This window comes from Apium graveolens, chromosome 8 (genome assembly GCF_009905375.1).
Source record: "Apium graveolens cultivar Ventura chromosome 8, ASM990537v1, whole genome shotgun sequence".
Classification (NCBI taxonomy): domain Eukaryota; kingdom Viridiplantae; phylum Streptophyta; class Magnoliopsida; order Apiales; family Apiaceae; genus Apium; species Apium graveolens.
In genome coordinates this window covers 24,980,141-25,006,456 of record NC_133654.1, presented here as the reverse complement: position 1 = coordinate 25,006,456, position 26,316 = coordinate 24,980,141, and the positions used below count along the sequence as shown (strand labels likewise).

Sequence of the window (26,316 nt, the reverse complement as noted above, 5' to 3'; positions counted from 1 at the left end):
CCTTTAAAAGGGTGGAGAAGTCAATGAGGGAGCTGAGAATCAGCGAGAACTATCGAGACAAAAAAGACTGGTCTTCGAGTCCTGATGAGAGGAGAAAGATTTACCAGCATAGTTCGAGCCCGAAGAAGTCTTCAAGAGGAAAAGAGGCGGCCAAGGATTCGGGGTGACCCTATACGAGTAATTGGCAGACGCACACCCTTCTTGTGGCCTCCATAGATCACATTTATGTCACCTATGCAGGAAAAAGGGTGTTCAGGAAGGAGGCCCATCTCATAGACTACAACAAAAATGACATTTCGAAGTATTGTGCATACCACGAGGCCATGAGGCATGATACAACTGATTGCAGACAATTGAAAGATGAAATCGAGACGCTAATAAGACAAGGGAAGCTTACATAGTGGGTTGTCGAGGAGGTTTAGAAGTACATGACTGATTATCATACAGTCCCTCCTCCACCCCCAGAAGACAAAGAGAGAATACCTCGGGCCAACAACATACATATAATTCTAGGCGGGTCTCATATCAGAGGAGACAACCAGAAAGCGATGGACAGGTATGCCCGGGAAGCAAAGGACAAGCCCCTCACCAATGTCAACCATCTGAGCCAAAGGCCCCCGGAGCTCTTTGAAAGGGAGGTTGATGACATTGTGTTTAGAGAGAATGATGCCAAATGGGTGCATTACCCTCACACTGATGCCCTGGTCATAAAAATAAATATTGGGACGGTAAATGTTCACCGAGCATTGGTGGATACCGGGAGCTTGGCTGACATTTTGACCTATAATGCCTACAAGAAACTAGGATTGCTGGAATAAGAATTAAACTCGACAGGTGGGCACCTGTACGGGTTCACGGAAAACTCAATCAGAGTGAGAGGGACGATCTGGCTCGTGGTGACCTTGGGAGAAGAACCTTGTGTGGGCACCCTGATCGTCATGTTTATAGTTGTAGATCAGCCTTGTGCCTACAACGTTATAGTGGGCAGGCCCCTTATAAGGGCAATGAGGATGGTGATCTTGATGCATCACATGACAGTAAAATTCCCGACTCCCTCGGGGGTAGGCTTCTTGAAGAGCTGTCAATACGAATCGAGAGTTTGCTACAACCAGGCACTCAATGCAACAGAGTTAGGGAACACATCGAAAGGACGACCAATCCAGGTGAAAGTGATATCCTTATGAAAGAGGCAGAAGGCAGGAAAAGAGTACGTCCCGAGGAACACGAGACTTGCAACATGATCTCAATCGAGGAATTGCCAGAGGACTATTTCGAACACATGGGGATTCAGGTGGAACCGCACCCAGGGGCCCTGCTAATGGAGGCCTCTCAGTCTATCATGTTGGTATAGGTGGGGATTGTAGAAGAGGCAAGTGATGAAGAAGAGATCCCGAAATAAGCCGCTGCAAGACTCAAGAAAGGGAAGTGGGCACGCAAAGAAACAACAACAACCATAGATCTGCCCAACAGAATCACTCGCACGGTCACCATGACCTCTGAACGCTTAGAAAATCCGGTTCGAGCTCACCAGCCGAGCTCGAGGACACAGAAGGTTTGACGATCATGAAAGTGGGAGAAACTAGTGAGGCTCGGGCAGAATTGGACCCAAGAATGCCCCCAATTGTTGAGAGGGTCGGGGCCGCAGAGGACACAATCCCAATCTTGGTAGACCTGAATAATCCTTCCAAGGTACTCAGAATAGGCTCTAACTTAAGCCCCGACCTGAGAGAGAACCTGGCCCAATTCTTGAGGAGAAATTTGGATATCTTTGCATGGTCACACTATGACATGGTGGGGATTGACCCAAGTGTCATGTGCCACCGGCTCAACTTAGATCCAATAAAAGAAGGGGGTTAGACAAAAGAGGCGGCCAATTAGTGGAGAGAGGGCAGAGACCCTCAATGAAGAAGTGGATAGACTAATGGAGGCAGGGCTTGTAAGGGAAGCCTTCGACCCCATGTGGCTGGTCAACCCAGTGCTTGTCAAGAAACCAAATGACAAATAGAGGACATGTGTGGACTTCACTAACCTAAACAAAGCTTTCCCGAAGGATAATTTTCCTCTACCCCGAATCGACCAGCTGGTTGATTCCACAGCTTGATACGCATTACTTAGCTTTATGGATACTTACTCGTGATATAACCAAATCCCAATGTATAGGTCAGATCAGGAACACACCTCCTTTATTACTGATCGAGGCCTCTATTGTTATATTGGGATGCCCTTCGCGCTCCTTAACGTTGGGGCAACCTATCAAAGGTTAGTGAACAAGATGTTCAAACATCAATTGTGCAAGACCATGGAGGCCTATGTAGATGATATGCTTGTGAAGTCAAAAGAAGGAAAGGATCATATCCACCACCTATCAGACATGTTCCAGATCCCGAGGGAGTACAGGATGAAGCTCAACCCCCAGAAATGTGTGTTCGGGGTCGAGTCAGGAAAGTTTTTGGGATTTATTGTCAACCATAGGGGCATTGAGGCCAACTCCGCCAAGATATGAGCTCTACTCGAGATGAGATCCCCACGACGGGTGAAGGATGTCCAAAGCTTAACAGGGCGAGTGGTTTCCTTAAACCGTTTTGTCTCAAAGTCCTCCGACAAATGCCAAGAGTTTTTTAAAGCGATTAAAGGAGTGGGGAAGAATTTTAATTAGACAGAAAAATGTGAGGAGGCCTTTCAAAATATAAAAAAGCACATCAGCAGCCCCCCAATGTTGTCCAACCCAAAGGCATGAGAAACTCTGATCCTTTACTTGGCCGTCTCAGACTTTACAGTCAGTGCTGTATTGGTCCGCGAAGAAGATGGTGTGCAGCTCCCGGTATATTATGTGAGTAAGAGATTGGCCGACGCAGAGACCCGGTATGCGAATCTCGAGAAGTTAACATATGCTCTAATCCTGGCCTCCCGAAAGCTTAGACCTTATTTTCAGGCCCATAAAATAGAGGTAAGAACTTCTTATCCCCTCAGGCAGGTGATGCACAAGCCCGAGGCTTCGGGTCGAATGTTGAAATGGACAATAGAGCTTGGCCAGTTCGAGGTGGATTATAAACCTAGGACCGCAATCAAGGGCCAAGCCTTGGCTGATTTTATCCTAGAGTTTCCCCCACATCAGGAGGAGGACCAAGAGGCCCACATTGTCATACCAGGGGTAGAGGAAAGTGAGCAAGGACAGCAGAACTGCGCCCCATGGTGAAGCCTTTTTATAGATGAAGCCTCCAACGGAGAAGGGGCTGGAGCTAGAATTGAGTTGATCAGTCCTGAGGGGCATAAGATCAGATGTGCGACCCATCTGGCCTTCCGTGTAACCAACAATGATGCTGAGTATGAGGCCCTGATCAACGGTCTCAATCTAGCTTTGAAAATGAACATGGAGAATTTGAATGTGTTCAGTGACTCCATGATTGTGGTCTATCAGATAAACGGGGGGTACCAAGCTAAGGGACTAAGAACAGAGCTTTACCTGAAGTGTGCACAAAGGATAATTACAAGGTTCAATGAGGTGAGGCTGGAACTGATTCCGCGTGGGCGGAATGAAGGTGTGGACGAGCTGGCTAAGCTTGGCTCACGCCGTGAGGCCACTCTGTTAGGGGTTGTGCCTCTTGATATACAGAGGAATCCTAGTGTGCCCAAACATGAGGTGGGAAACATTGGTAGCGACCTCGGTCCCACATAGATGACACCTATCTTAGCTTACATAAAGGAAGGATCATTTTTAGATGAAAAGAATGAGGCAAGAAGAATATAGTATAAGGCAGCCCGTTATGTGATATATGACGGGATCCTATATAGAAGAGGGTTTAGCGTGCCCCTCCTTAAGTGCATAGACGGACACGAATGCAACTATATCCTAAGGGGGTGCATGAAGGCATTTGTGGCAATCACTCAGGGGTAGTTCCCTAGCTCGGTAAGTCCTCTGTCAAGGTTACTATTGGCCAACACTGAAAAAAGATGCCTTTGAATTTTGTCGAGCTTGTGATAAGTGCCAGCGGTATGCCAATTATTACAACAGCCCCGTGGCTCCTCTCACATACCTCATGAGCCCTTGGCCCTTTGCTATGTGGGGAATCGATTTGATTGGAGAACTCCCAAAGGCAAATGGGGGGTATCAAATATGTAGTTATTGCAGTGGATTGCTTCACTAAATGGGCAGAAGTCGAGCCTTTGGTCACCATCACGGCAAAGAAGCTCAAGGAATTTGTGTACAGAACCATTGTATGACACTATGGAATCCCTTACAAGTTGGTATCTGATAACGGGAAGCATTTCGATGGCAAGGAGATGCGGGAGTTCTGTGAGCAGTTGGGAATTCAGAAGAGTTTTAGTGCATTTTGTCACCCCCAAAGCAATGGGAAAACAGAGGTTGTTAATAAAATCATTAAGCACACCTTGAAGGCAAAGCTTGAGGAGGAGAAAGGAACATGGCCAGCGGAGCTCACACAGGCCATGTGGTATTACAACACGACCCCTAGGATTATAACTGGGGAGACCCCTTTCTCTTTGGTATATGGGTTTGAGGCCATGGTGCCGGTTGAAGTAGGGGCATGATCTTTTTGAAGGGATAATTATGACTCAGAGACGAATGAGGTCAACCGTCAACTCTATTTGGACATGATTGAAGAGACTCGAGAGGATGCTCAGATCAAGATAGCAGCATTTTAGCAGAGGACAACAAGGCACTACAACAGCAAGGTTCAAGCCCAGACTTTTAAGGTGGGAGATTTGGTTTTGCGTCGGGTCATGACAAACACCAAGGTGGTGAGCCACAAAGTCTTTGGGGCAAATTAGGAAGGCCCCTACAAGATAAAATTAGTGCTTTGGGAGGGAACCTACCACCTCAATGATATGCAGGGCAAGTTGATCTCGAGAGCCTGGAATGTGGAACATCTCCGCAAGTATTATCGGTAATATTATTCTTTTCAGACTTAGTATTATCTTAAAATTTTCTTAAGTCTTGGGTGGTAGTGTCATATTGGTTCCTCCCTGAGACCACAAGCATGTAATATTTTCACTTTCCATTATCTATGAATGAATGATTGATATTTATTTGATGCCTTGATATTTTGACATTTATTAATAGATTAAAATACCAGCAGGGGAGCCCATCCTTGGGAGCCTATGCGAGGAAAAAACCATTGCTTCATTAATATGTTAAAATCATAAGTCAAGCCGGGCCTCGGCCCGCTTTACAACAAGTTCTATAAGCCGAGCTGGGCCTCGGCCCGCTTGGAAATAGTGAGCACAAAACGGATTATTAAAGATGAGGATAAAACTATGAAAGTAGAAAGAGGTGCCCACAAGATCACCTAGAAGCATGCCATGTGAATTTAGAATTAACTTAAAGTTTAAAGATAGCCGCGATACGAGCCTGTATCCTTGGCTCGAGGATGCGAGCCGATGAGCTGAGCCCTGTATTCTTGGCTCGAGGATGCGAGCCGATGAGCTGAGCCCATGCGCGACCAGGGTGCGATAACTCTAGACCAGTAGTGGTAAAAGTTCATCACATTAAAAGGTGATTTCTAAAAAAGAAAGAAGAATGCGAGCAAATCTGACTTGAACTATATGGCTCATATTATGCGAAGAAAGAATATAAGAACGAGATGCGAGCCCATGGGCCCGGCTCGCTAACGCAAGTATACATGCAACAATTATGAGTGAGCAGCGATGTGAGCCTGTATTACTTAAAATTATCATTAATTTTACTTATTTTACATGAAAAGTAAACGTGAGCACATAAAAGTATAAAACAAGTGACAGGAAGATGATGCAAGCTGGTGGGCTCGGCTCGCAGTCAAGATATAACACCCTCCATACGCGTCCAGGGCTATGATTACCCTAGGTCAGTAGGGGGCACATTAAACTTACACAAAATAAAGAAAATTAACAAGGGAAGTCAGCTAGCACGGCAAAAGTAAGTGCGGGCATAAAATACTTGGAAACTTTTTCAACAATCATAGTTCAGAGTTGAGGCCCGAGGGCAAGATACTATAAATACATATGCGAGGAAAATGGGGTGCCCGCTGTCCCATCAAAAAGTTTATCAAATTATATTAAACTAAGACTTTTTGTCCTCCGCCTCCTTCTGGGCTTGCTCAGCTGCGAGTCGGGCCTGCTCAGCTGCTACATGAGCCTCATCTGCAATCCGAGCATCCCTCTCCATCTCCAACTTCAGCTTTTCAGCATGCCTAGTTGTACTTGCGCCTAGAGCACCCCAATCGAAGTCAGTAACCTTGCTAATGAAAATCTTCATAAAGTTTCTAGCCCCCAGGTTCCTGGCATCAACGAGGGCGGCCTCCCGGCTCGCAGTCAGGCAGAAAGCGACCCCTCCAGCTCCACCACCTTCTCATCGAGGGCCTCTTTCTCCTTCTTCCACTCGTCCGCAGCCAGGTCATGGGCTTCCTTCTGGTCCCTTAGCACCTTCTCATGAGCAGAAGACAGGTCAAGCATCTTTTTGTTATAATTGTTTACAAGCTTAACCTTCTCCTGCCCGTGCTCATTGACCTTACCCTGAAGGGACTTCACCTTGGCATCCAGCTTTAAGTCGGCCTGGCTTATGGCTCGAATTTCACGAGTCCTAGACAGCTGGAGAAAGTACACTTTGGCAGCGGCCCTGGTCAGTGCCAAATTGACCTCTACAGCTGGCGGAAGTACATTTTGGCAGCTGCCAAATTGGCCTTGAGAGAAGTAGAGGTTCAATTTTTTTATATCCTGGTCGCTGACATTGGCCTGAGCGAGCCGGCCAAAGGTGGTCGCAACCGCACTGGAAGAGGAAGAAGTAGGGAGAGAGGCATCAGATGGTGCAGCTCTTTTCGGGTCAGGCTCGCCAGTTTTCCTGTTCTTAAGGCCACGATATCTTTTCTACCGAGGAGAGGGACCTCCACTTTTGAGGTGCTCTGTGAGGGTAGCCATCCGAGTTGGGGGTCACTTGAGAGCGAGCCGTTATGGCCACAACAGCGGGCTGAACTGTGCCCGAGGCCACAGTTTGCTCAGTCTCCTCCATGAAGGGAATGGGCGAGATTGCCATTTCTGAAAATGAACAAAAAACAATATATTAGTTACATAAAGATGCGAGCAGGAAAAAAGTTTAACACAAATAATTTAAAGAGAGATGCTAGCAGATAAGAGATGCAGGAAATAAAAAGTGCAATATGAAGTGGGACGCGTGTAGAAAATATAAAGCACGAGCACACGGGCTCGCATGTGCGAGCCCGATATTCTTACCTTTTCGGGTTCTCTTTTTTGGATTCTTCTTCTGGGGGGTAAGTCTTACCCCTTCCTTCAAGAACCCACATGGAACCAGGTTTGAGGTCGTTATGAGTTTACGGATATCTCTGCCCGCGAGGGGAAGTTCAAGAAGGTTGTCCACATTTATCTTCTCTTGTCCTTGAAGGACAGTTCGAGGCGGGGTGGCTGGTGATAAAGAATTAGGTTAGCAAAATGGAATATTATAAAGAAATAAAGGGAATTGCGGCCAGAGGAAACTCACATGGATTATAGTAAAAGTGAGTTTGGAATCGAGGTACTTCATGAATGTAGAAGTATGGGCTCTTCCACTTCCCTGAGTTACTCGTCCCATTATGGATAAGGTTCTTCTTGTTGTAGAATGGCCAGACAAAGAGATAGAAATACCCAAAGTCGTTTGGAAAGTGCTTCAAATTGAGAAAGTAACCTAGTTGCCTTGCGGTTAGAGGGGGTACCCACACTTGTGGTACATGATGTACAGAGAAATGGCGGCCCGGTATCCATTCGGTTGATTTGTAATGTTGCGAGCTAGTAGTACTCGCACACATCTCTTATGAAAGGGTAGAGAGGTGAAGAAATCCCTAACCTGAGAAGGAAGGTGGACAGGACTATGTGAGGAACCTTGCCCCCATTCTCGGGATAGTTGAACCTATAGCATCGCATATGCGGCCTGGGTAGGATAACGTGACCCTCCAGCTGGAACTGCTCGATAAACTCGGCCAGGTGCTTCTGAGTAAGGGAAGATGCGAGGTCACGGCAGAAAATAACTTTTGTCTCCTCTTGGGCCAAGGTCGAGCTCTCCTCCCCGTCCGGAATAATTTTTTTTCTAAAAATGATCGCGCCCTCTAGCTCGGGCTGAGAAGGAGGCATATACGGTTCAGGAGAAGCCGCAGGAACATAGTTGTAGTTGCAGATGTTGACTTGTCTTGTCACATCTGCCACCTCATCGCTCTTAGGGGAATCATAAGACCAATGTGAGCCGTCTTCTTTACCCTCGAGCCCTAAGATGGGATATTCTGCGGTAACAGGCTTCTTCCCTTTATTGGTGTCATAATAAACGCTGCCCAGATCACTGTCAGTAGATTCAGAATCAAGACAAATGGGGTTGAGGTCACTAGTTGCAGCCTGCTTAAGGTCTGCCCGCTCTTTGTCATTAGGAGTGGGATCGCTCCTTAAAAGTTCTTCTACTCCAAGTGATGTAGGAATCTTGGAAATATCCACAGGCCTATTTCTACAATCATAAATGTTGGTCTCCCTGGTGTAATCTTCAGGGTTGGGGTCGAGATGAAGGTTTAGCGAGCTGGAACCACTGGCTCGCATCGAGTTCTCGACTCGAGCAATGTTTAAGGCTCCTTGGAGGGTGATAGCAGAGTTGGGAGAGATAGGTTGGCTAAGGCGGCCAGAGAGAGAGGTCAGCTCGCGTTGGAAGTCCTTCGAGCCTCGCTGCTCAAGTGGATATTGGTTTAGAGGAGACAGAGTAGCTGAAGAGCGAGCCGGGCTGGGGGATGAACGAGCCGGACTTAAAGAAGAGCTGGATGATCCGATGCGGGCTGAGGACGCACTCGACATCTATAAAAGATGGTGAATATTAGTGTGGGGCCCTAAAAAATATAAACAAGTATGGGGTCGCACCTAAGTGTCCTCACTGTTAGTGTTTGTGCCCTAGAGACAACACTATTATGTTTATATTATAAAACATTTGGATTATTAATTATGATTATATGGATTATTCTTTAGTAATTTATTATATCTTTATTTTCTCTGATAAGATGTTAGATTAATAAATGTCCTTAGAATATGATATGTAAATCTATATCTATAAGTACGTGACTTAGAAATGAGATTATGAGAATAGTATTGATATTCCTAAAGGTCCCAAGTCAAGTATTATTGTTAAGGCACGATAATAAATACATTAAGACTAGTGTCTTTATTGGCTGATGATCACATCTCATTGATCATAGGTATGGTGATACTAAAGTCAAAACACAGGCACATGTATTAAATACATGGTGCTGGATTAACCCGTTGTGAGATACTACATGTTTATAGTGTCATAAGTTAATCTCACAGTGATAATGATGTATTGGTCCTTTGACCTGAAATCATTATATTTCTATATGAGAATTAATATATTTTGATACTATTGAAAGTTATCCTTGACCGGGTAATAATAAAAGTAGACATTGGGTACATTATGGATCGTATGAGAAATATGAATGATCTAGATGGGATTTAACCCTCCTTTATTAAAGGAGTGATATTTTTTGCCTCTTGATTGAGTAAGACTATAAAATGCATGGTCGTGCTCAAATACTGATTTGTTTAATAGTTTACTCATTGATCAAGGAAAGAAGGATTGACCGTTAACAGAGGATGACACAATGCATGCCTCGAGTTTGATCTATAATATAAGGCTAAAGGGATTATATTACATTGTACATTATTCATGAAAGGTTTAATTGTTCACCGATTTAATTATTATTACTTGGGCAATAATGATGTATTACTAGATTTCACTCATTGTTTATAATTTAAATATGAGATATTTAAATTATTGCCAATGTAATAATAATTTAATTCGGATTTGAATTATAAAAAGGGAAATTTGAATTATTTATTATTAATTAAGTTGTACTTAATTAATGGGATAAATAAATTTCGAATTTGTATATTATTAAATCCGAAATTAAGTTGTTATTTAGTAATTGAGTTAAACTTAATTATTAAATAAATAGAATTTCATATTTTAATAAACTCTAACTTGGATTAGGATTAGGACTGTTTTTGGGCTCTCTATATAAACATCCTTAAGGCTAAAATTAGGGTTACATTTTTTATTAGATAAAAACACAAAACCCTAGCAGCTAAAGGTGAGAGAGAGAGGGGAAAACAGGTCCGTTCTTGGTGCTAGTACACGCCTCCTCCGTACCAGCTTTCGTGTGGATACCTCTACGGTGTAGATCGTCAAGGCGGGATACGTGGTGTTCGGTTAAAGCTAGGATCTCTTTTTGACAACCATAATCGTAAAGCTTTTAAGGTAAAACATCTATTCTTTGTAATTATCCGTTCATTATACATAGATCATGCGGTAGGGATTCGAAATTTTTTATTTTTCCGTTGCGTTTTTTTTATGCTCGAATCCCTAACACTCACGTCACACACGGGGTCGCGCCTAAATGTCTATGCGAGCATACGGGCTCGCATCATAGTTAGTGATTGTGTGTGAGCTCGCATCGAGCAGGTGGTGTGTGCTCGCATGGTGTATATGAACAAACAAGAATGAAAATGAATGATTGTGGATCAAAATGGTACTTGTAGAAGATTCAAACGAAGATCCTGATGAACCTGTTGCCGGAGAATATCGCCGCCGGTAGACGGTTCTTATGGTGATGATTGTTTTGGCCGTGGTAGATCCTTCAACAAAATGGACAACAATTTGTTAGTGTTCTTGGTAAAGTGAGGAAATGAAGTTGAAGTTCCACATATTTATAGGGGTAGGAGAGAGAAAGAGGAAGCGACACTTGTCATCATCTCAGAGGATGACACGGATCCCTACACCAGCTCTCCTACAGCTGTCATGAGTTCAAAACTCATGACTGTTGGAAGGCATGCGAGGCGGCCGGGTGCGACCTCGTGAGCTCGCGCTCGCAAGATCAGAAAAGCTAATGTTGGAAAATTCCTAACCTCAAGATGTGGCCAGGAATTTTTGGGGTAGTTGTTATGCCCGCTTTCGGTCATGGGCCCTAAACAGGTCCCTGTGGGTGCATTGGAGAATTGGGCTCACACATGTGGGCCAGAATTGTGGGTTCATATGTGAGTTGGACTAACACATGCGGGCTGAGCTCTCATGTGTGACATGAGCTCTCATGTGCAAGCCGGGCCCCCGTGTGCGAGCTGGACTCCTATACGCGGGTTGGGCTCATGACGTGTGAGCTGGGCTCAGGTGCTTATATGCGAGCTGGTCCCATGAGCCCACATTTTGTGCAAAATAAAAGAGATATCTTATTTATTGATTTAGAGAAGAGGCGGTGCGGACCGAGGTGACCAAGCCGACCAGCGTTTGAGGATTTTGTGTGTAATATGGAAAGTGACTCATAGATGACTGAGTTGCTCGTAAATTTCGGGGCCGACATAGGGTAATCCTGCAATCACGGGAAGAAATGCGGAGATGCCGCGAGATTGTAGGAAGCGTGTGGAGCCGGTCGAGATTTACGTGACTAATTGGCTGAAGGCCTGACTTTATCATGAAATTGGGCTGCACGGGTCGAAGAACCCTAACCCTAGCCTATGTGATTTGTTCCCCAAGAACTACGTGAGACTTGATCTCTATAAATAGGGTACGTAGACACTTGTATAAGGCATAGGTCGACACTTAATAGAGAATAAGGAAAACCCTATTCTTTCTTGAGAAGTCAATATACAAGCTCAGCCACCATCTACAACCTTAATCAGAAAAAACAAAGAGCTCAACTCAGACCAAGTTCCCTGGTTAGTATATATTGATCTGATGTTGTCAGTAAAATTGGAGTAACCATGTGAACAGTCTGCCTGAACTATCTCAAAATGTTGTATCACAATATATTGATAAATTCTGGGTCATCGGAGTATACAAGATGCAAATTATAAATTTCTCTCCTTTTGCTACAGAAGTAAGCTTTAACAGTCTAAGAGATTGAATTTCTGACTTATAAAAGCAAAGAAAATGATATAGAAACTATTTTACGGTCACCTATACTTCCTCTTTACTTTAGTACAATAGAGAATGACCAAAATAACATTTTCTTTCATATCTATTACTCCCTATTTTTAAGTACTGAGGGGAGGTGGTTGAGAAGCGAATTTCCTTGGCCATTTGACATAACAAAATTAATTAAGTTCTTAAATCTCCAAAAGATCTATGCATTGCATTGAGAAATTGATGTGATCTGTTTATCTTATTGTACAACATCACTTTTGAACAATCTTAAGTTACTAGCAAGTAAAAAAAAACAAAGAAAGGCAATGCAGTTTCAAGTGAAAGAATTAAACTCCTGGTAGTTTGTAACACATCAAACTAAACTAAATATCCTTTCTGTACCAGTAGACTCCTTTTGTCTCACCTTCATCTTTCTCAACGTAAATGCATTCCTTCATTTCTCTGTACATTGCCTTAAGAATTGGAGTTCCATCATACTGATAATAATCGCCTAATACTGGCTTCAATGCCTCTGTTGCTTCAAGTCCATGGTAATGTGGGATCATGGAGAAAATGTGGTGACAAACATGCGCATTGCACACATTATGGAACACCTTGTTTAAAATTCCATAGTCTCTGTCAACGGTACAAAGAGCTCCCCTCAACCAATCCCATTCGGTTGAATCATAGTATGGCACAGATGGGTGAGTATGGTTGAGGATTGTGATCAAAGTAAACCACATGTTGACAACTAGGAGTGGACCTCCGTAAACACAGAAAACCCACGCAAAGCCTTTAATCAGAACAAGACGGTATAGGCCATAGATGACTGCAAGAATGGCAATGTCTGAAACAATGATCTGTTTGCGTTCACGTTCTGTGTAAAGAGGGCTATGGGGATCATAGTGTGAAGTCCACCTCTCATACTTGTGTCCCGAAACATTGAACATCAAGTATAAAGGGAAGCCCACAAGGAGTGTGATAACCCACACAAGCACACGACCTGGGGGGTTGTTGAGAATTTTGTAGTAATTCCTGATGTTGGACTTGAATCTGGGGACATAAACCTCGTCATTCTCAAGCGATTGAGTGTTGGCATGGTGACGTCTATGGCTAATTTTCCAAGAGAAGTAAGGGACCATGAGAGAAGAGTGGACAACAAGGCCAACAAGGTCATTAACCCAGCCATAGTCGCTAAAGGCATCGTGATCACATTCATGGCCTACAACCCAAGCCCCGGTTAAGACACAACCCTGAACAGCAATGTAAGCTGCCCAACCTAGGTAATTTAGAGGATGGGGTAAGTATTGGTCTATATAGTTTGTGGCGACATAGAAGAGGGCGTAGGCCATGAGGAGATCTTGAATAAGATATCGGAAAGAAGTGATAAGTGATTTTTCAAAGCAATGAGCAGGAATGGCTTTCTTAAGGTCACCAATGGTGAATGGTGGTTTCTCATGAGGAGCACGTCTAAGTGCTTGGGCTTGAGTTTTCTTGGCGTTAGAAGGAGCGGACATGCGCCCACCTGCACCCATCTTCCCCTTGTGAAGAATTTGCAAATGTTGCTACTCTTTAACACTCTTACCTTTGTGGTGTTTTCAGTTGATGTTATTGCCTTAAACCAGCTTGGTTATTTATAAGGTTGTCAGGATGCATAAAACGCCCGCCAGAGCCAGCGAGTTTGAATAAAAGGGTAGGAAATTAAGTGGCGTGCTGATGCAAAATTATTAGTGTGCCTTTCTCTGAGTGTCCAGCCACAAGTTGACTGCTTCACCATTTTTTTCTCTTATATTCCAGGTCCTTTTTGGCGGCTATAATTTTTATCATCAGATTTATAGTTTTCATAATTTACCAACTCTTTTAACCTGCATGTCTCTTGATATCTTCATTCTGATTTTGTTCATTATGTTTTCCAATGCCAGATAACATGGGTGACATAACACTAATGAAAAACATGTTAAATTCATATTTATATGTACACTTCTAAATCCTCACTTCCAAAATCCAGGAAAAAGACATACCATCAAAATTCAGAATGACTCGTCTTCACCAAAATGAACTAACGTGACTGAAACTAAATATTCATTGAATTATTTAAAGTGCTTGATAATTGATAAACTGAGTAGAAAACAGAGGTGGTGAATCAATAGTCTCAGGCTCTCAACAAACAACTGCTTTTACAGTTTCGAGAAATCAGAAACAGTTAATGGCTCAATGCAGACCAAGTTTGCTGTCAGTATTACATGATGTTATCAGTAAAAATGGTGTTGCTGTGTGGACAATCTGCCAGAATTATAAATCATGGATCGTCGTAGTGTCTAGGATTCATTTTGTAAAGCTTCCTCCTTTTGATACATTACAGTATCGAATCTGAAACCTTGACTGAGAAAATGAAACAAACTGATAGAAATTTTATTTTGCATATATTTGAACTTTCTCTGATATCAAAGCAATTTCACGATTACCATTCACTCCTTTATTCTTGTAAAACCACACAATTTTAGAAATTTGACCCAAAATACTACGAAATGAAAATAAGCTTTCTTCATCACATCAGAGACGCAGTCTGAAATAGGTTTTTTTCCATTGTGCAAGCTGTTGTGCATCACAGAGATGTACAATAGCCCACACAATGCAAGCTTTTTCAGTATTATGTATTACGGGGCATTGCTCATGTTGAAATTGCGAGTTAATAATACACATGTTTGAATTGTGTGTTTCACTCAGCTCTAGGTGCAGCCACTGCAGATTTGTTTTTACAGAAGACGCGTATGTGGACAAGTGATTCAGTATGTCATCAGAAACAAAAAATCAATTTTTAGGTGATGATCAGAAGTCAAAATTTTTGAGGTAACTAGCTTGCTTCTTAACCCTAACTTATGATCAGAAAATGATCTGTTCACATCAAATTGTATCCCTTCACCCCAAGCTTTAATCAACATTAAAATGCACAATGAGCAAAAGGAAAGAAAATACTCTAAAATGACTGAAAAGATATCATATTCAACTAAACAAGTTTATACTTGAACCACAAATTCTATATTCTGCATTGAGTAATTGTTTTCAACTCGTTATCTTATCGTACAACATCAAACAATCTAAAGTTATCGGGAAAAATGAAAGCCAATGCAGTAACAAGTGAAATAATTAAATTCTCGGTAGTCTTTAGCACATATCAAACTAAATATCTTTTATGTACCAGTAGACTCCTTTGGTCTCACCTTCATCTTTTTCTACGTAAATGCATTCCTTCATTTCTCTGTTCATTGCCTTGAGAATTGGAGTTCCATCATACTGATAATTATCGCCTAATACTGGCTTCATGGCCTCTGTTGCTTCAAGTCCGTGGTAATGTGGGATCATGGAGAAAATGTGGTGACATACATGAGCATTGCATACATTGTGGAACACCTTGTTCAAAATTCCATAGTCTCTGTCAACGGTGCAAAGAGCTCCCCTTAACCAATCCCATTCGGTTGAATCATAGTAAGGAACAGAAGGATGAGTGTGGTTGAGGATCGTGATCAAAGTGAACCACATGTTAACAACTAGGAGGGGACCTCCATATACACAGAAAACCCACGCAAAGCCTTTAATTAATACAAGACGATATATACCAGGTAGTAGTAACGTTTTGTTAGTTTTTTCTTCATTTAGTAAATAAAGAAACTTGCTATATATGGAGAAACTAAATAATAGTATTCCTTTAAGAGAGGAGGTTCAAACTGCAAAGTCATAACTTGAACTCATGACATTTGACCTGTTAAACATTCACAGCAAGCTGCTTCTATGGCTAAGATTACTGCAAGAATGGCAATATCAGAAACAATGATTTGTTTGCGTTCACGTTCTGTGTAAAGAGGGCTATGAGGATCATAGTGTGAAGTCCACCTCTCATACTTGTGTCCCGAAACATTGAACATCAAGTATAAAGGGAAGCCTACAAGGAGTGTGGTAACCCAAACAAGGACACGGCCAGGTGGGTTGTTGAGAATCTTGTAGTAGTTCCTGATGTTGGACCTGAATCTTGGGACATAAACCTCGTCATTCTCAAGCGATTGAGTGTTGGCATGATGACGTCTATGGCTAATTTTCCAAGAGAAATAAGGGACCATGAGACAAGAGTGGACAACAAGGCCAACAAGGTCATTAACCCAGCCATAATCGCTGAAGGCATCATGATCACATTCATGGCCTACGACCCAAGCCCCGGTTAGGACACAGCCTTGGACGGCAATGTAAGCTGCCCAGCCCAAGTAATTAATAGGATGTGGAAGATATTGGTCTATGTAATTAGTGGCAACATAGTAAAGGGCATAGGCCATGAGGAGATCTTGAATGAGATATCGAAAAGAAGTGACAAGTGATTTTTCAAAGCAATGAGCAGGAATAGATTTCTTAAGATCACCAATGGTAAATGGTGGTTTCTCATGAGGAGCGCGTCGGAGTGCTTCTGTTTCAGTTTTCTTGACATTAGAAGGAGCAGACATACGCCCACCTGCACCCATTTTATCTTACGAAGAATAAGCAAATGCTATTCTTCTACTCTGAGATTTCTTAAGTTCCAACGTTGATATTTATAAAGATGTCGCACTTGGAGTCACTAGCTACTAACTAACAATGCTGACTTGTACATGGAATTGCGACATGATTTTTAACATGTGCATGTTAAAAATAGTAAAAAAGCTAAAAACGCCCGCCAGGCGCCAGCCACAGGAAATCATTGATGCATTACCAATAAAATAAAATGGTGTGCTGAAGTAGTGTAGCAGTGGAGTTGCTGAGTAAATTTTATAGGTCCTGATTGGCGGCTATATGATTAACTAATTAAGTACAAATTATGATAGATGTAACATATCTCTAAGCACATGTATATCTCTCGTTACTTGGAGTGTTTAACCTGCTTGTTTGCCTATTTGGTTTTCCTGAAGATCTGCATTCATGCACCCAAAAAAAAAATTGAAAGAGTCAACAAATTTTCACTAGTTTCGTGAGTAAGTATGGCGATTAACAGGACTGAACCCAACAAATTATAATCCTCACATTCAGTGGCGGAGCATGTATAAATTTACCCAAAATGCAGTTGTTTTAAGTTGGTTTTTGGTTGTTTTAAGTTGTTTTAACTTGAAGCATAGAGCATTAGCAGGGTGGCCCTAGTTATAGGCAAGCAAAACTTGCGCCTAGGGCCCCAACATTTAAGTGTACCAAAAATTTCTAAATTTTTCAAGTAAATATATATATATATATATATGAATATCCATGATATATGTATATTAGGGCCCCATAAACTGATTTCGACTAGGGTCTCTCGAATCTCAGGGCCGGTACACAAATTTCTGACAAGGGTTTGAACAAATGTATAGGATTCGGAGTACCCTGCAACTAGTTTCCTGCCTCACCAATGCCAGGGCGAAATAAAACTGCTGGTTTACACTTAAACTACATTCCAGAGATCATATTTCTGATGTAGACATTAATTAGTAAATACATCATAACTTTTGTTCATAAGTTTATGAATTACAACTTTTAATTCTTTATAAAAATCTTGATCTTGTTAAGGATGAGTGCAAAATGTCCAAGAACATCATCAAGAAAACGTAAAATTAAGGAAAACATCGATAAAATTGATACGACAACCATGGACTATTTGCAAGGAAGAACAAAGCTTGATACAGCTGCCACTGAGGACTCTTTGGAGATATTTGTGTTTGTCTATAAATGATTGAATACCTGTAAGAGGGAAGCAGCCCATTCATGACTGAGCATTTGGGGTCAACACTAATAGTACCACTACTACTTGCTACAATCACACCAACCATAGATAAAATAACATTTCCGTTTTCTTTTTCTTTCAACATACACATAAATTAATACAAAGTAGAATGCAGTGCTAGTAGTGCAGTAATATGTTATAGCCTAACATGCACAAAAGTCCAGACAGCAACTCTAGTGGCGGGCGCTTCAACATGCTTATAAATCAACACAGTTTCAAGGAGTTATAGCACAAACTGAACAAACACCAGAAGGCAACAGGCAGAGAGGCAAAGAGACCATCCCTAAGGATCTCTTCTAGGTAATCCTATTTTGCATTGCTCAAACATACATTGTTCACATATCTGTTCTACACACACTTTGAACTTGATTTTAGCATAGTTCCTACTTGTATATCTAACTGAATCAAGCTGCATGTACTGATAACCATTTTATTTGTTTCTATTGCAGGCAACAAGGAGACGAATAATGGGTGCTGGTGGACGTATGTCCGCTCCTTCTAATGGAAAGAAAACTGAAGCAGAAGCACTCCGACGTGCTCCTCATGAGAAACCACCATTCACCATTGGAGACCTTAAAAAAGCTATTCCAGCCCATTGCTTTGAAAAATCACTTGTCACTTCTTTCCGATACCTCATCCAAGATCTCATCATGGCCTATGCCCTCTACTATGTTGCCACAAACTACATAGACCAATACTTGCCCCACCCTCTAAACTACTTGGGTTGGGCAGCTTACATTGCTGTTCAGGGTTGTGTCTTAACCGGGGCTTGGGTTGTAGGCCATGAATGTGATCATGATGCCTTTAGCGATTACGGTTGGATCAATGACCTTGTTGGCCTTGTTGTCCACTCTTCTCTTCTCGTCCCTTACTTCTCTTGGAAAATTAGCCACCGTCGTCACCATGCCAACACTCAATCCCTTGAGAATGATGAGGTTTATGTCCCAAGATTCAAGTCCAACATCAGGAACTACTACAAAATTATGAACAACCCACCCGGCCGTGTCCTTGTCTGGCTTATCACACTCCTCGTAGGCTTCCCTTTATACTTGATGTTCAATGTCTCAGGACACAAGTATGAGAGGTGGACTTCACACTATGATCCCCACAGCCCCCTTTACACTGAACGTGAACGTAAACAGATCATTGTTTCTGATATTGCAATTCTTGCTGTTCTCTACGGGTTATACAGTCTAGTATTAGCCAAAGGATTTGCGTGGGTTTTCTGTGTTTATGGAGGTCCACTCCTAGTTGTTAACATGTGGTTCACTTTGATCACAATTCTCAACCATACTCATCCTTCTTTGCCATACTATGATTCCACCGAATGGGATTGGTTGAGAGGAGCTCTATGCACTGTGGACCGAGATTATGGAATTTTGAACAAGGTGTTCCACAATGTATGCAATGCTCATGTTTGTCACCATATCTTCTCCATGATCCCACATTACCATGGACTCGAAGCAACCGAGGCAATGAAGCCGTTACTGGGAAACTATTATCAGTATGATGGGACTCCAATTCTCAAGGCAATGTACAGAGAAATGAAGGAATGCATTTATGTCGAGAAAGATGAAGGTGAGACCAAAGGAGTCTACTGGTACAGAAAGGAATTTTAGGTTGATGAGCATTATTATCCTAATGGCGAGTATATAATTCTATTCTTATCACTGCATTTACTTCAGTAATTTTAGATTACTTGCAAGTCAATGTGGTACAATAAGATAAGAGTTATACAGTAACTCGATGTAATGAAATAAATATAATACCATTCCGGTTATCCAAGATTTTCTAAGCTCACTAGTATATTTTCCTGTTGCTTCAACTTTCTGATTCTAATCTTCGATGCTTGTGACATTTAATTGAAAACTAAAGATGAACAAGTGCATAGAAATATAAACAGAGCTTTATCAGGGAACTAAAAGTGAAAAGAAAGCTACTGCATCCATTAACATTGAAAATAAAAATACATCAGAAGAACATAAACTTCATAGATAAAAATACAACATAAGAACATAAACTTCAAAGTGTTAACATTACAATCCAAAATCATCACTATTGTTGTAAAACTGAATAACATAGAAACTTGACATCTTTAAGGTGCACACTTGATAGTTCCAGAATTCGTCAGTGTCCCAGAAAACCTACTCAAATACTCGTGCTTCAGAGAACCTTTACTTCGAGCAGATGATTTAATCCCCACACCAGCAGTTTTAAAGCGAAGAGCAGGTGGAACATAATAGCAGCTCCGGAAGAAAGGATGTTGAAGAGCCTCCAATGCAGTAGGTCTTTTGCAAGGATCCCAAGAGCAAAGCGACTGAATAAGGCTAACTGCATCATTGCTTGCAAATGGCATCAGCGACGACAGAGAAACACCAGAATGCTGTGGAAACTGATAGCAAATATCACTTGCTAGTTCAATCCCATAAGCCCAATCAAATTCAGTAGGAGTTCCTATAACACTGCAAATTCTAAACATCTGGTGCTTCTGATTTACCCCAGCAAAAAGTGGGCAATTAGTCAACAATTCAGCCATAATAGCACCCATTGCCCACATATCAACCGCTGGACCATAAATAGGCGCTGCAAGCAGAATCTCAGGTGCTCTATACCATCGCGTTCCAACGTACTCAGAATAAGGAGGCGAAGAATCAATCTCGCGAGCAAGTCCAAAATCAGCAATCTTCAAAACATTACCACTAACTAGCAAGTTTTCAGGCTTCAGATCCCTATGAAAATACCCGCGCGCGTGCATGTGAGCAAGACCATTAAACACTTGAAAACACCAGTTCCTCACTTCAGTTTCGGAGAAGGGCTTAGTCTTTGTCCTGATTTTCATAAGCTGGTGAAGATTGCACTCCATGTATTCGAAAACAAAGTACAAGAAGTTATTTTCCTGGATTATATTTTTGAGCTTTACGATATTCGAGTGGTGCATCTTCTTGAGTGACTTGACTTCTCTCAAATTAAGACAATCTTCCCACGAGTCAATCTTCATGTTCAATCTTTTAATTGCCACAACTTCACCACTCTGATTATCCCTAGCTTGGCACACACATCCAAACGATCCTCTGCCAATTTCCTTAATTATCTCGTACTTTTCCATACTCCTGACTTGTATAGGAAAGAATTTCGAGACTTCGAACGTTGACAAAGGTAGATAAAAAATCAGGGTTCGCAGACTTCGAATAATGCTCTACTGCAAAAAATCAAATATAATCACACCCTCGAAAATACTCGCACTCGCGCTTGTCTCTGCTAAGACCCGAACCACTCAATTAGGTTAGGTTTTCCGAGACTCGAACTATCCGTCAAGCAACAAATCATCCTCCTCACAACTTCGTTATCACACACAGAGCGCGACATATTTTCATGACAATGATGAGAGGGTTAATTTTAAAAACAAAGAATGAAGAGACAAACCTTCAGCGGCTGAGAGTTACAAATATATAGGGAAGAAACGTGGGCGCTAAGCTGTCTAAAGTAGTCTCCCCATTGTGTTTAGGATTAGGATTGTTTACACGGTTAAATAGTAATATTCAGGATAAAACGGAGAAACTTTCTGATTAATTCTTGTCCCTGTTATTAACAGCTGTCATAAATCTTAATCCCTTTTCCCATGTACCAAAATAAAATATTTACCCAATTTAAATATAAATATAAAATAATTTTTTACACAATCTAAAAGTTTCTCGTATAATTTTTGTTGTTATTATATTTGGCTCGAATATCACTATTTCGGGTCGAATGATCATTAATATCACTTTCTAAATTATTGAACCCAAATATCAGTCTATAACACAATTTCGTTTAACATTTTCATTTAATTCAAAAATGATAGTTCATTTTCTGTTTTTCTTATTTTTTTCATTTCTTAATACTTAAACGTAACTTCATCTTACGTTTTTATACCAAAACTCAACACGATTCAGGATCACGTTAAATGTATCAATGTTTTCATATATTTTTTTTAACCCAAAATGCTAAATAACGTTATATTTTCAAGTTTAAAAAACTACTTTAAGGGGTATTATATTCACATTTTATTCATATATATAAATATTCAATTTTTTTTAATCGTAAACTGAGAATTAGTGAAACCAAATTTATTAAAAAATGGAACTTAATTTAACAATTTTTAACATTTTAGAGTTCCCTAATCCTCTTTTGTATTTTCAAAATATTAAAAAATAAACTAATAAAATGTACACCGATTTAGAATTTAGAATTTAGGGGCCCTAAACCCTAAAGACTAAAACCTAATTTAATCGATGATTTAGGACCTTTAAGCCCTAAATCATAGGAATTGAACCGTAATTATTAAATATTTTTAATATTTTATGGTTCACCAATTCTTAATTTCGATTTTAAAAAACTTAAAATATTTATAAATATCAATAAAACACAAACAAGCATTCCTTGAAATAACTTTTTAAGCTCAAAAAAATAACATTATCATTAAAAAGTACTGCTGAAAGGGACACTTTGAGTTTTTGGCTAAACTTGCTAGTGCAAGATATTGTATCCATCTTATATCCTCCACAGATCATCCATCAAATGCACGTACGGTATTAATACCAAACTATGTTGAGCCTGGCTAAATGAACGTCCCGCTACAACTATAGATATAACGAGTGCAATAGATTTGTTATCTTTAAAACAATGAAGGTGCAATGTTACAGAAATTGTAGAACCTTATCTTAAGTAAAAGGAATTGCAGACTTGCAGTCGCGGAAGTTTTACCCGTATTGTGGGTTTGTGGTTCTGCAATGAAATTTGAGACCTGAACAAACTATACAACTTTCTACATCCCAACACAGAAAAGCCGAGCAGGTACCTTGACTCATTGAGCAGTTGAGCCAACAGCCGTTACTAAAACGAGTAATTCACTAGCACTCACCACGCATCAGCAGTAAGTTGTAATTGAAAAATCTATTATCAAATAACACCGGTACAGCAAGATGCAAATCAACAGAAGTATAGTTTTAATTCTTGTCCCAATACCAAAGGTGTATTCTGAAGCTAACTATTTTGACAACATTAAGCTATCCACTAAATTTCACCAAAGTGGATGTTATGTGTTAGTAAATCAGGCAATAGTCAAGCTCAACTTCTAGAATCGAACCATACAAATGCAGCAACAACAAATTCAGCTAAGGAATCAAAGTATCGAACACTCAAGCTGCACTATGTCTCACCAAATCAAAAGAAAGCCAAAACACTGTGTATTCATATGTTATTTACACTTATTTTAAAACTATGGATGCAGTATATGTACTCAGGTAAAGAGTTAATTCACCAAGTTTTCAACAGTTGCAACCATTAGATAAAAGCACCTTCACTCATCAAAATTATTAGATTACACAACACAAACATGAAAATAAACAATTAATTAACGGGCAGTGTGTTAACTGTTATGTGTAAATAAATTAGTATCTCAAGCTGCTCACAGCTTCAATCAAACAACACTAAAATGCACAAGAACTCAGCTAAACAAGATATCAAATACTTAAGCTGCATCATTTCTCCTCAACAATTCACCAATCCCAACCAATTTAACTAATGCCAGAATAGTTTAAAAATTAGGTCGAAAGCTATTTATATTAATCAATCAGAATACATAGATCTAAACTACTAACAAGCAATTGAGCAAAATAATTAATCATCAATAATCAATTCACTGCAATTTCGAACAATAAAGCACTTCATTTCATATTAAAACCATTCAATTACATCGCAGTCATCAAACAAACATCATTTCAACTAACAAACCCCCTAAAAACACTTCAAGTTAACCGCCAAAACCATAAAGAGTCCTGCCCTGCCTCTTAAGAGCGTAAACAACATCCATGGCAGTAACAGTCTTCCTCCTAGCGTGCTCGGTGTAAGTAACAGCATCACGAATGACATTCTCCAAAAAGATCTTCAACACGCCTCTCGTCTCCTCGTAGATGAGACCGCTGATCCTCTTGACACCGCCTCGACGAGCCAAACGACGAATAGCAGGCTTGGTGATGCCCTGGATGTTGTCACGGAGGACTTTTCGGTGTCGCTTTGCTCCTCCTTTGCCTAAGCCCTTGCCTCCCTTTCCACGCCCTGACATCTTGAAATTCTAGAGAGAGAGAGAGAAAGAGTTTGTTGGGGTTTAGAGAGAGAAATGAAAGTGGTTGAGAGTGTGAGTTGAGAAGGGGAATGAGGTGGGGTTTATATAGGGGGGAAATTTGGGGGTTTGAAAATTTGAAAGTTTGGGCGGGGTGTTTGTGTGTTTGTTTTGGCGATCCGAGGGGGAGTTGATTGGTAAATGTGAGACGTTGATTTAGTGGGGAATGGACGTCTGGGATTCGTTTTGTTTTTGACGCACGGATCGATGACGTGGATATTAGACTTATGGGCTGTGTGTAAATTACTACTATTTTATCAGTCGGACCCAATTCTACTGGGGATCATCTCGGGGTATATATATATATTAAGCCCGTTTTATTAATTAACAAAAAATGGGTTTTTTTATGTTTTGCTAAATACAGTACTAATAAAGTTGGGTTTTGATTGGTTGAAGTAATGTTGTGAGCTAGAAATAGTATATATGAATGAAGAAAATAAAATGACAATTTTTGATTTATTATTTATACATTATCGATATAATTGCAAAAAAGTTGAGGTAAGTAAGATTTATATACTTTTAGAAAAAAAGTAGTATTTATCTATTATATATCTAGTCTACTTATGACGTCATAAGTCTAACCAGATGTCATGACCTACAAATTATAACAATTAAAACAAATCAGTTATAACTATGAACATGTATTATCACGTGTGAAATGTTAATACCCACATTTAACGCCCTTATACCCATATGTATTATCGGAGTCCGATGTCAAGATAACCTTCGTTTTCCTTCTCTTGTGGTGTGAGTCAGAGTCCGGGGACTCATCTTCCTCAACATAAACACGCTTCTCTTTTCGAGAGCCTTTTACCCATTCGGTTCCCTCCTGCGACGCTTTAAGCGCCTTATCTTCCAATTCCAACTCCTCCCTTCTCAGCTTGATGGCCTTAAATTTCAGCGCGTCGGCTTCCCGTTTCTTAGCCCTCGCCTGTTCAGTCTCATCAGCCTCTGTGAATTTCCCCTTTTCCTTGGCCATTTTATCAGTTCTCAACTTTCTCAACATTGCTTATTCCTCAGGAGTTGAGATTATTTCGGCTTCCTCATCAAAATTCGTCTCCAGATTCCGAGGGGTGATAACAAATCGTAAAGTGTGATTGGGTTTTGGATCGGTGAACCCCGGATGGTTGTATTCATCATTGCCGTTAGTCATCCTTTCATATCTCAGAACTTAATCTCGTATTCTCATAGACGTCGCCAAATATTATAAACTAATTTATGTCGACCTCGTCTCCGTCCATATAAATAGACTTCGGCATGTAAAGAGAAGAATGTGAGGGATGATCCCTCCGATTCACCTCCGGTGTGAAAATCAGTTAATGGGTTTTTGGTATGGGTAATTCAGAATACAAGATAGTGCTGAAATCACTGTATGTTGGGACTTGTATCGTCCGGTGTATATATAACCTGTACATTAACGTTCTGTCCCTAGAGTCTTCGGTCAGTTGCGTTTAAGAGGGGAAGTGGACGTTGTGATCGACGGACCACGTCTTCGTTCTAATTGGGCTTAGATGATGGCATGGTTCGGCCCATAACATCCAACAGTTGTTTATCTGCCCAGATAATTTAAATGGGTCTGGCGAGTCGGGCCTCCAACACGGTCATTTTAACATTTTTTTAGTTCTTTAGATATTGTAAAAGGTTGTATATGATGTAGTGATACGCCATTGACTTTCATATTCAATGATGCGCGGTGGAATGTTTGAAGGTATCATGTTAACTTTCAAGTCGCATGTTCGGGCTCAATTGTTTGTGATATTTTTAGTTGTACATATTTTTGCTTTCCAATTTCGAGTATATTAGTATATGATGCAAAAAATAATTCGGGTTTATGATATATTATCATGAACTTTTATCATTTAATCAAAAAATTTAAAATTTCGTAAATTTAACATTTCAGATTTTTAAACACACCAAGCTCTTCCTAGGAGAGAGGTTTGATAAACTCAAATAAATTGGAAATAACTTTTCGCGATAATAAATTTAACTAACAAAACAAACAATCAGAAAAGGCATTAACAAAACAATCAATCTAAAAGAAGACAGATCTTTATAACTGTGTGTGTTTATATATATATATATGTCTTTCATCAATAAAAAAACCATTTTATATAGAGAACTGTAGAATACCCTTAATTTATTATAGAATTTAATCAAATTTGTTGTTAATCTATTATAGAATTTAATCAAATTTGTTGCTAATGTCTAATAATAATTATATTTAAATATAATAAAATGTTTAAAAAAATAATTGATTTAAAATTTAATTATATTGTGTAATAATTTTGGATAAATGTGAGTTTAATGTGATTCTACTACAGAACCACTTTAAATTATTTCATCAAATTTCAATGATTTTTTAAATAAAAAAATTGTGCAACTTCTTTTTTAATTTGATAATTAAAATTTGTAATTATATATGATGAAAAATGAAAAAAATTATGTATTTATATATTTTTAAAT

At 40.3% G+C, this 26,316-nt stretch overlaps 5 protein-coding genes across 5 annotated transcripts; 1 reads left to right on the top strand and 4 right to left on the bottom strand.

Annotated features, from left to right (window-relative positions):
• Window positions 1–12,130: 12,130 nt before the first annotated feature.
• LOC141678952 (delta(12)-fatty-acid desaturase FAD2-like) lies at window positions 12,131–13,540 on the bottom strand. Its single transcript, XM_074485418.1, has one exon. It carries the CDS (start codon window positions 13,453–13,455, stop codon window positions 12,304–12,306), a length of 1,152 nt encoding a protein of 383 aa, XP_074341519.1. The 5' UTR covers window positions 13,456–13,540; the 3' UTR covers window positions 12,131–12,303.
• A 2,111-nt stretch (window positions 13,541–15,651) lies between these two features.
• LOC141676686 (delta(12)-fatty-acid desaturase FAD2-like) lies at window positions 15,652–16,473 on the bottom strand. The gene has a single exon (XM_074482387.1). It carries the CDS (start codon window positions 16,426–16,428, stop codon window positions 15,667–15,669), a length of 762 nt encoding a protein of 253 aa, XP_074338488.1. The 5' UTR covers window positions 16,429–16,473; the 3' UTR covers window positions 15,652–15,666.
• Window positions 16,474–17,846: 1,373 nt separating this feature from the next.
• On the top strand, window positions 17,847–19,470 carry LOC141678918 (delta(12)-fatty-acid desaturase FAD2-like). The gene is made up of 2 exons (XM_074485348.1): window positions 17,847–17,993; window positions 18,143–19,470. Exon 2 carries the CDS (start codon window positions 18,161–18,163, stop codon window positions 19,310–19,312), a length of 1,152 nt encoding a protein of 383 aa, XP_074341449.1. The 5' UTR covers window positions 17,847–17,993; window positions 18,143–18,160; the 3' UTR covers window positions 19,313–19,470.
• Window positions 19,471–19,618: 148 nt separating this feature from the next.
• On the bottom strand, window positions 19,619–21,171 carry LOC141678493 (cyclin-dependent kinase F-4-like). The gene has a single exon (XM_074484831.1). The coding sequence runs from the start codon at window positions 20,797–20,799 to the stop codon at window positions 19,789–19,791; it is 1,011 nt and encodes a 336-aa protein (XP_074340932.1). The 5' UTR covers window positions 20,800–21,171; the 3' UTR covers window positions 19,619–19,788.
• Window positions 21,172–23,379: 2,208 nt separating this feature from the next.
• On the bottom strand, window positions 23,380–23,883 carry LOC141676655 (histone H4). The gene has a single exon (XM_074482349.1). The coding sequence runs from the start codon at window positions 23,794–23,796 to the stop codon at window positions 23,485–23,487; it is 312 nt and encodes a 103-aa protein (XP_074338450.1). The 5' UTR covers window positions 23,797–23,883; the 3' UTR covers window positions 23,380–23,484.
• Window positions 23,884–26,316: the final 2,433 nt, after the last annotated feature.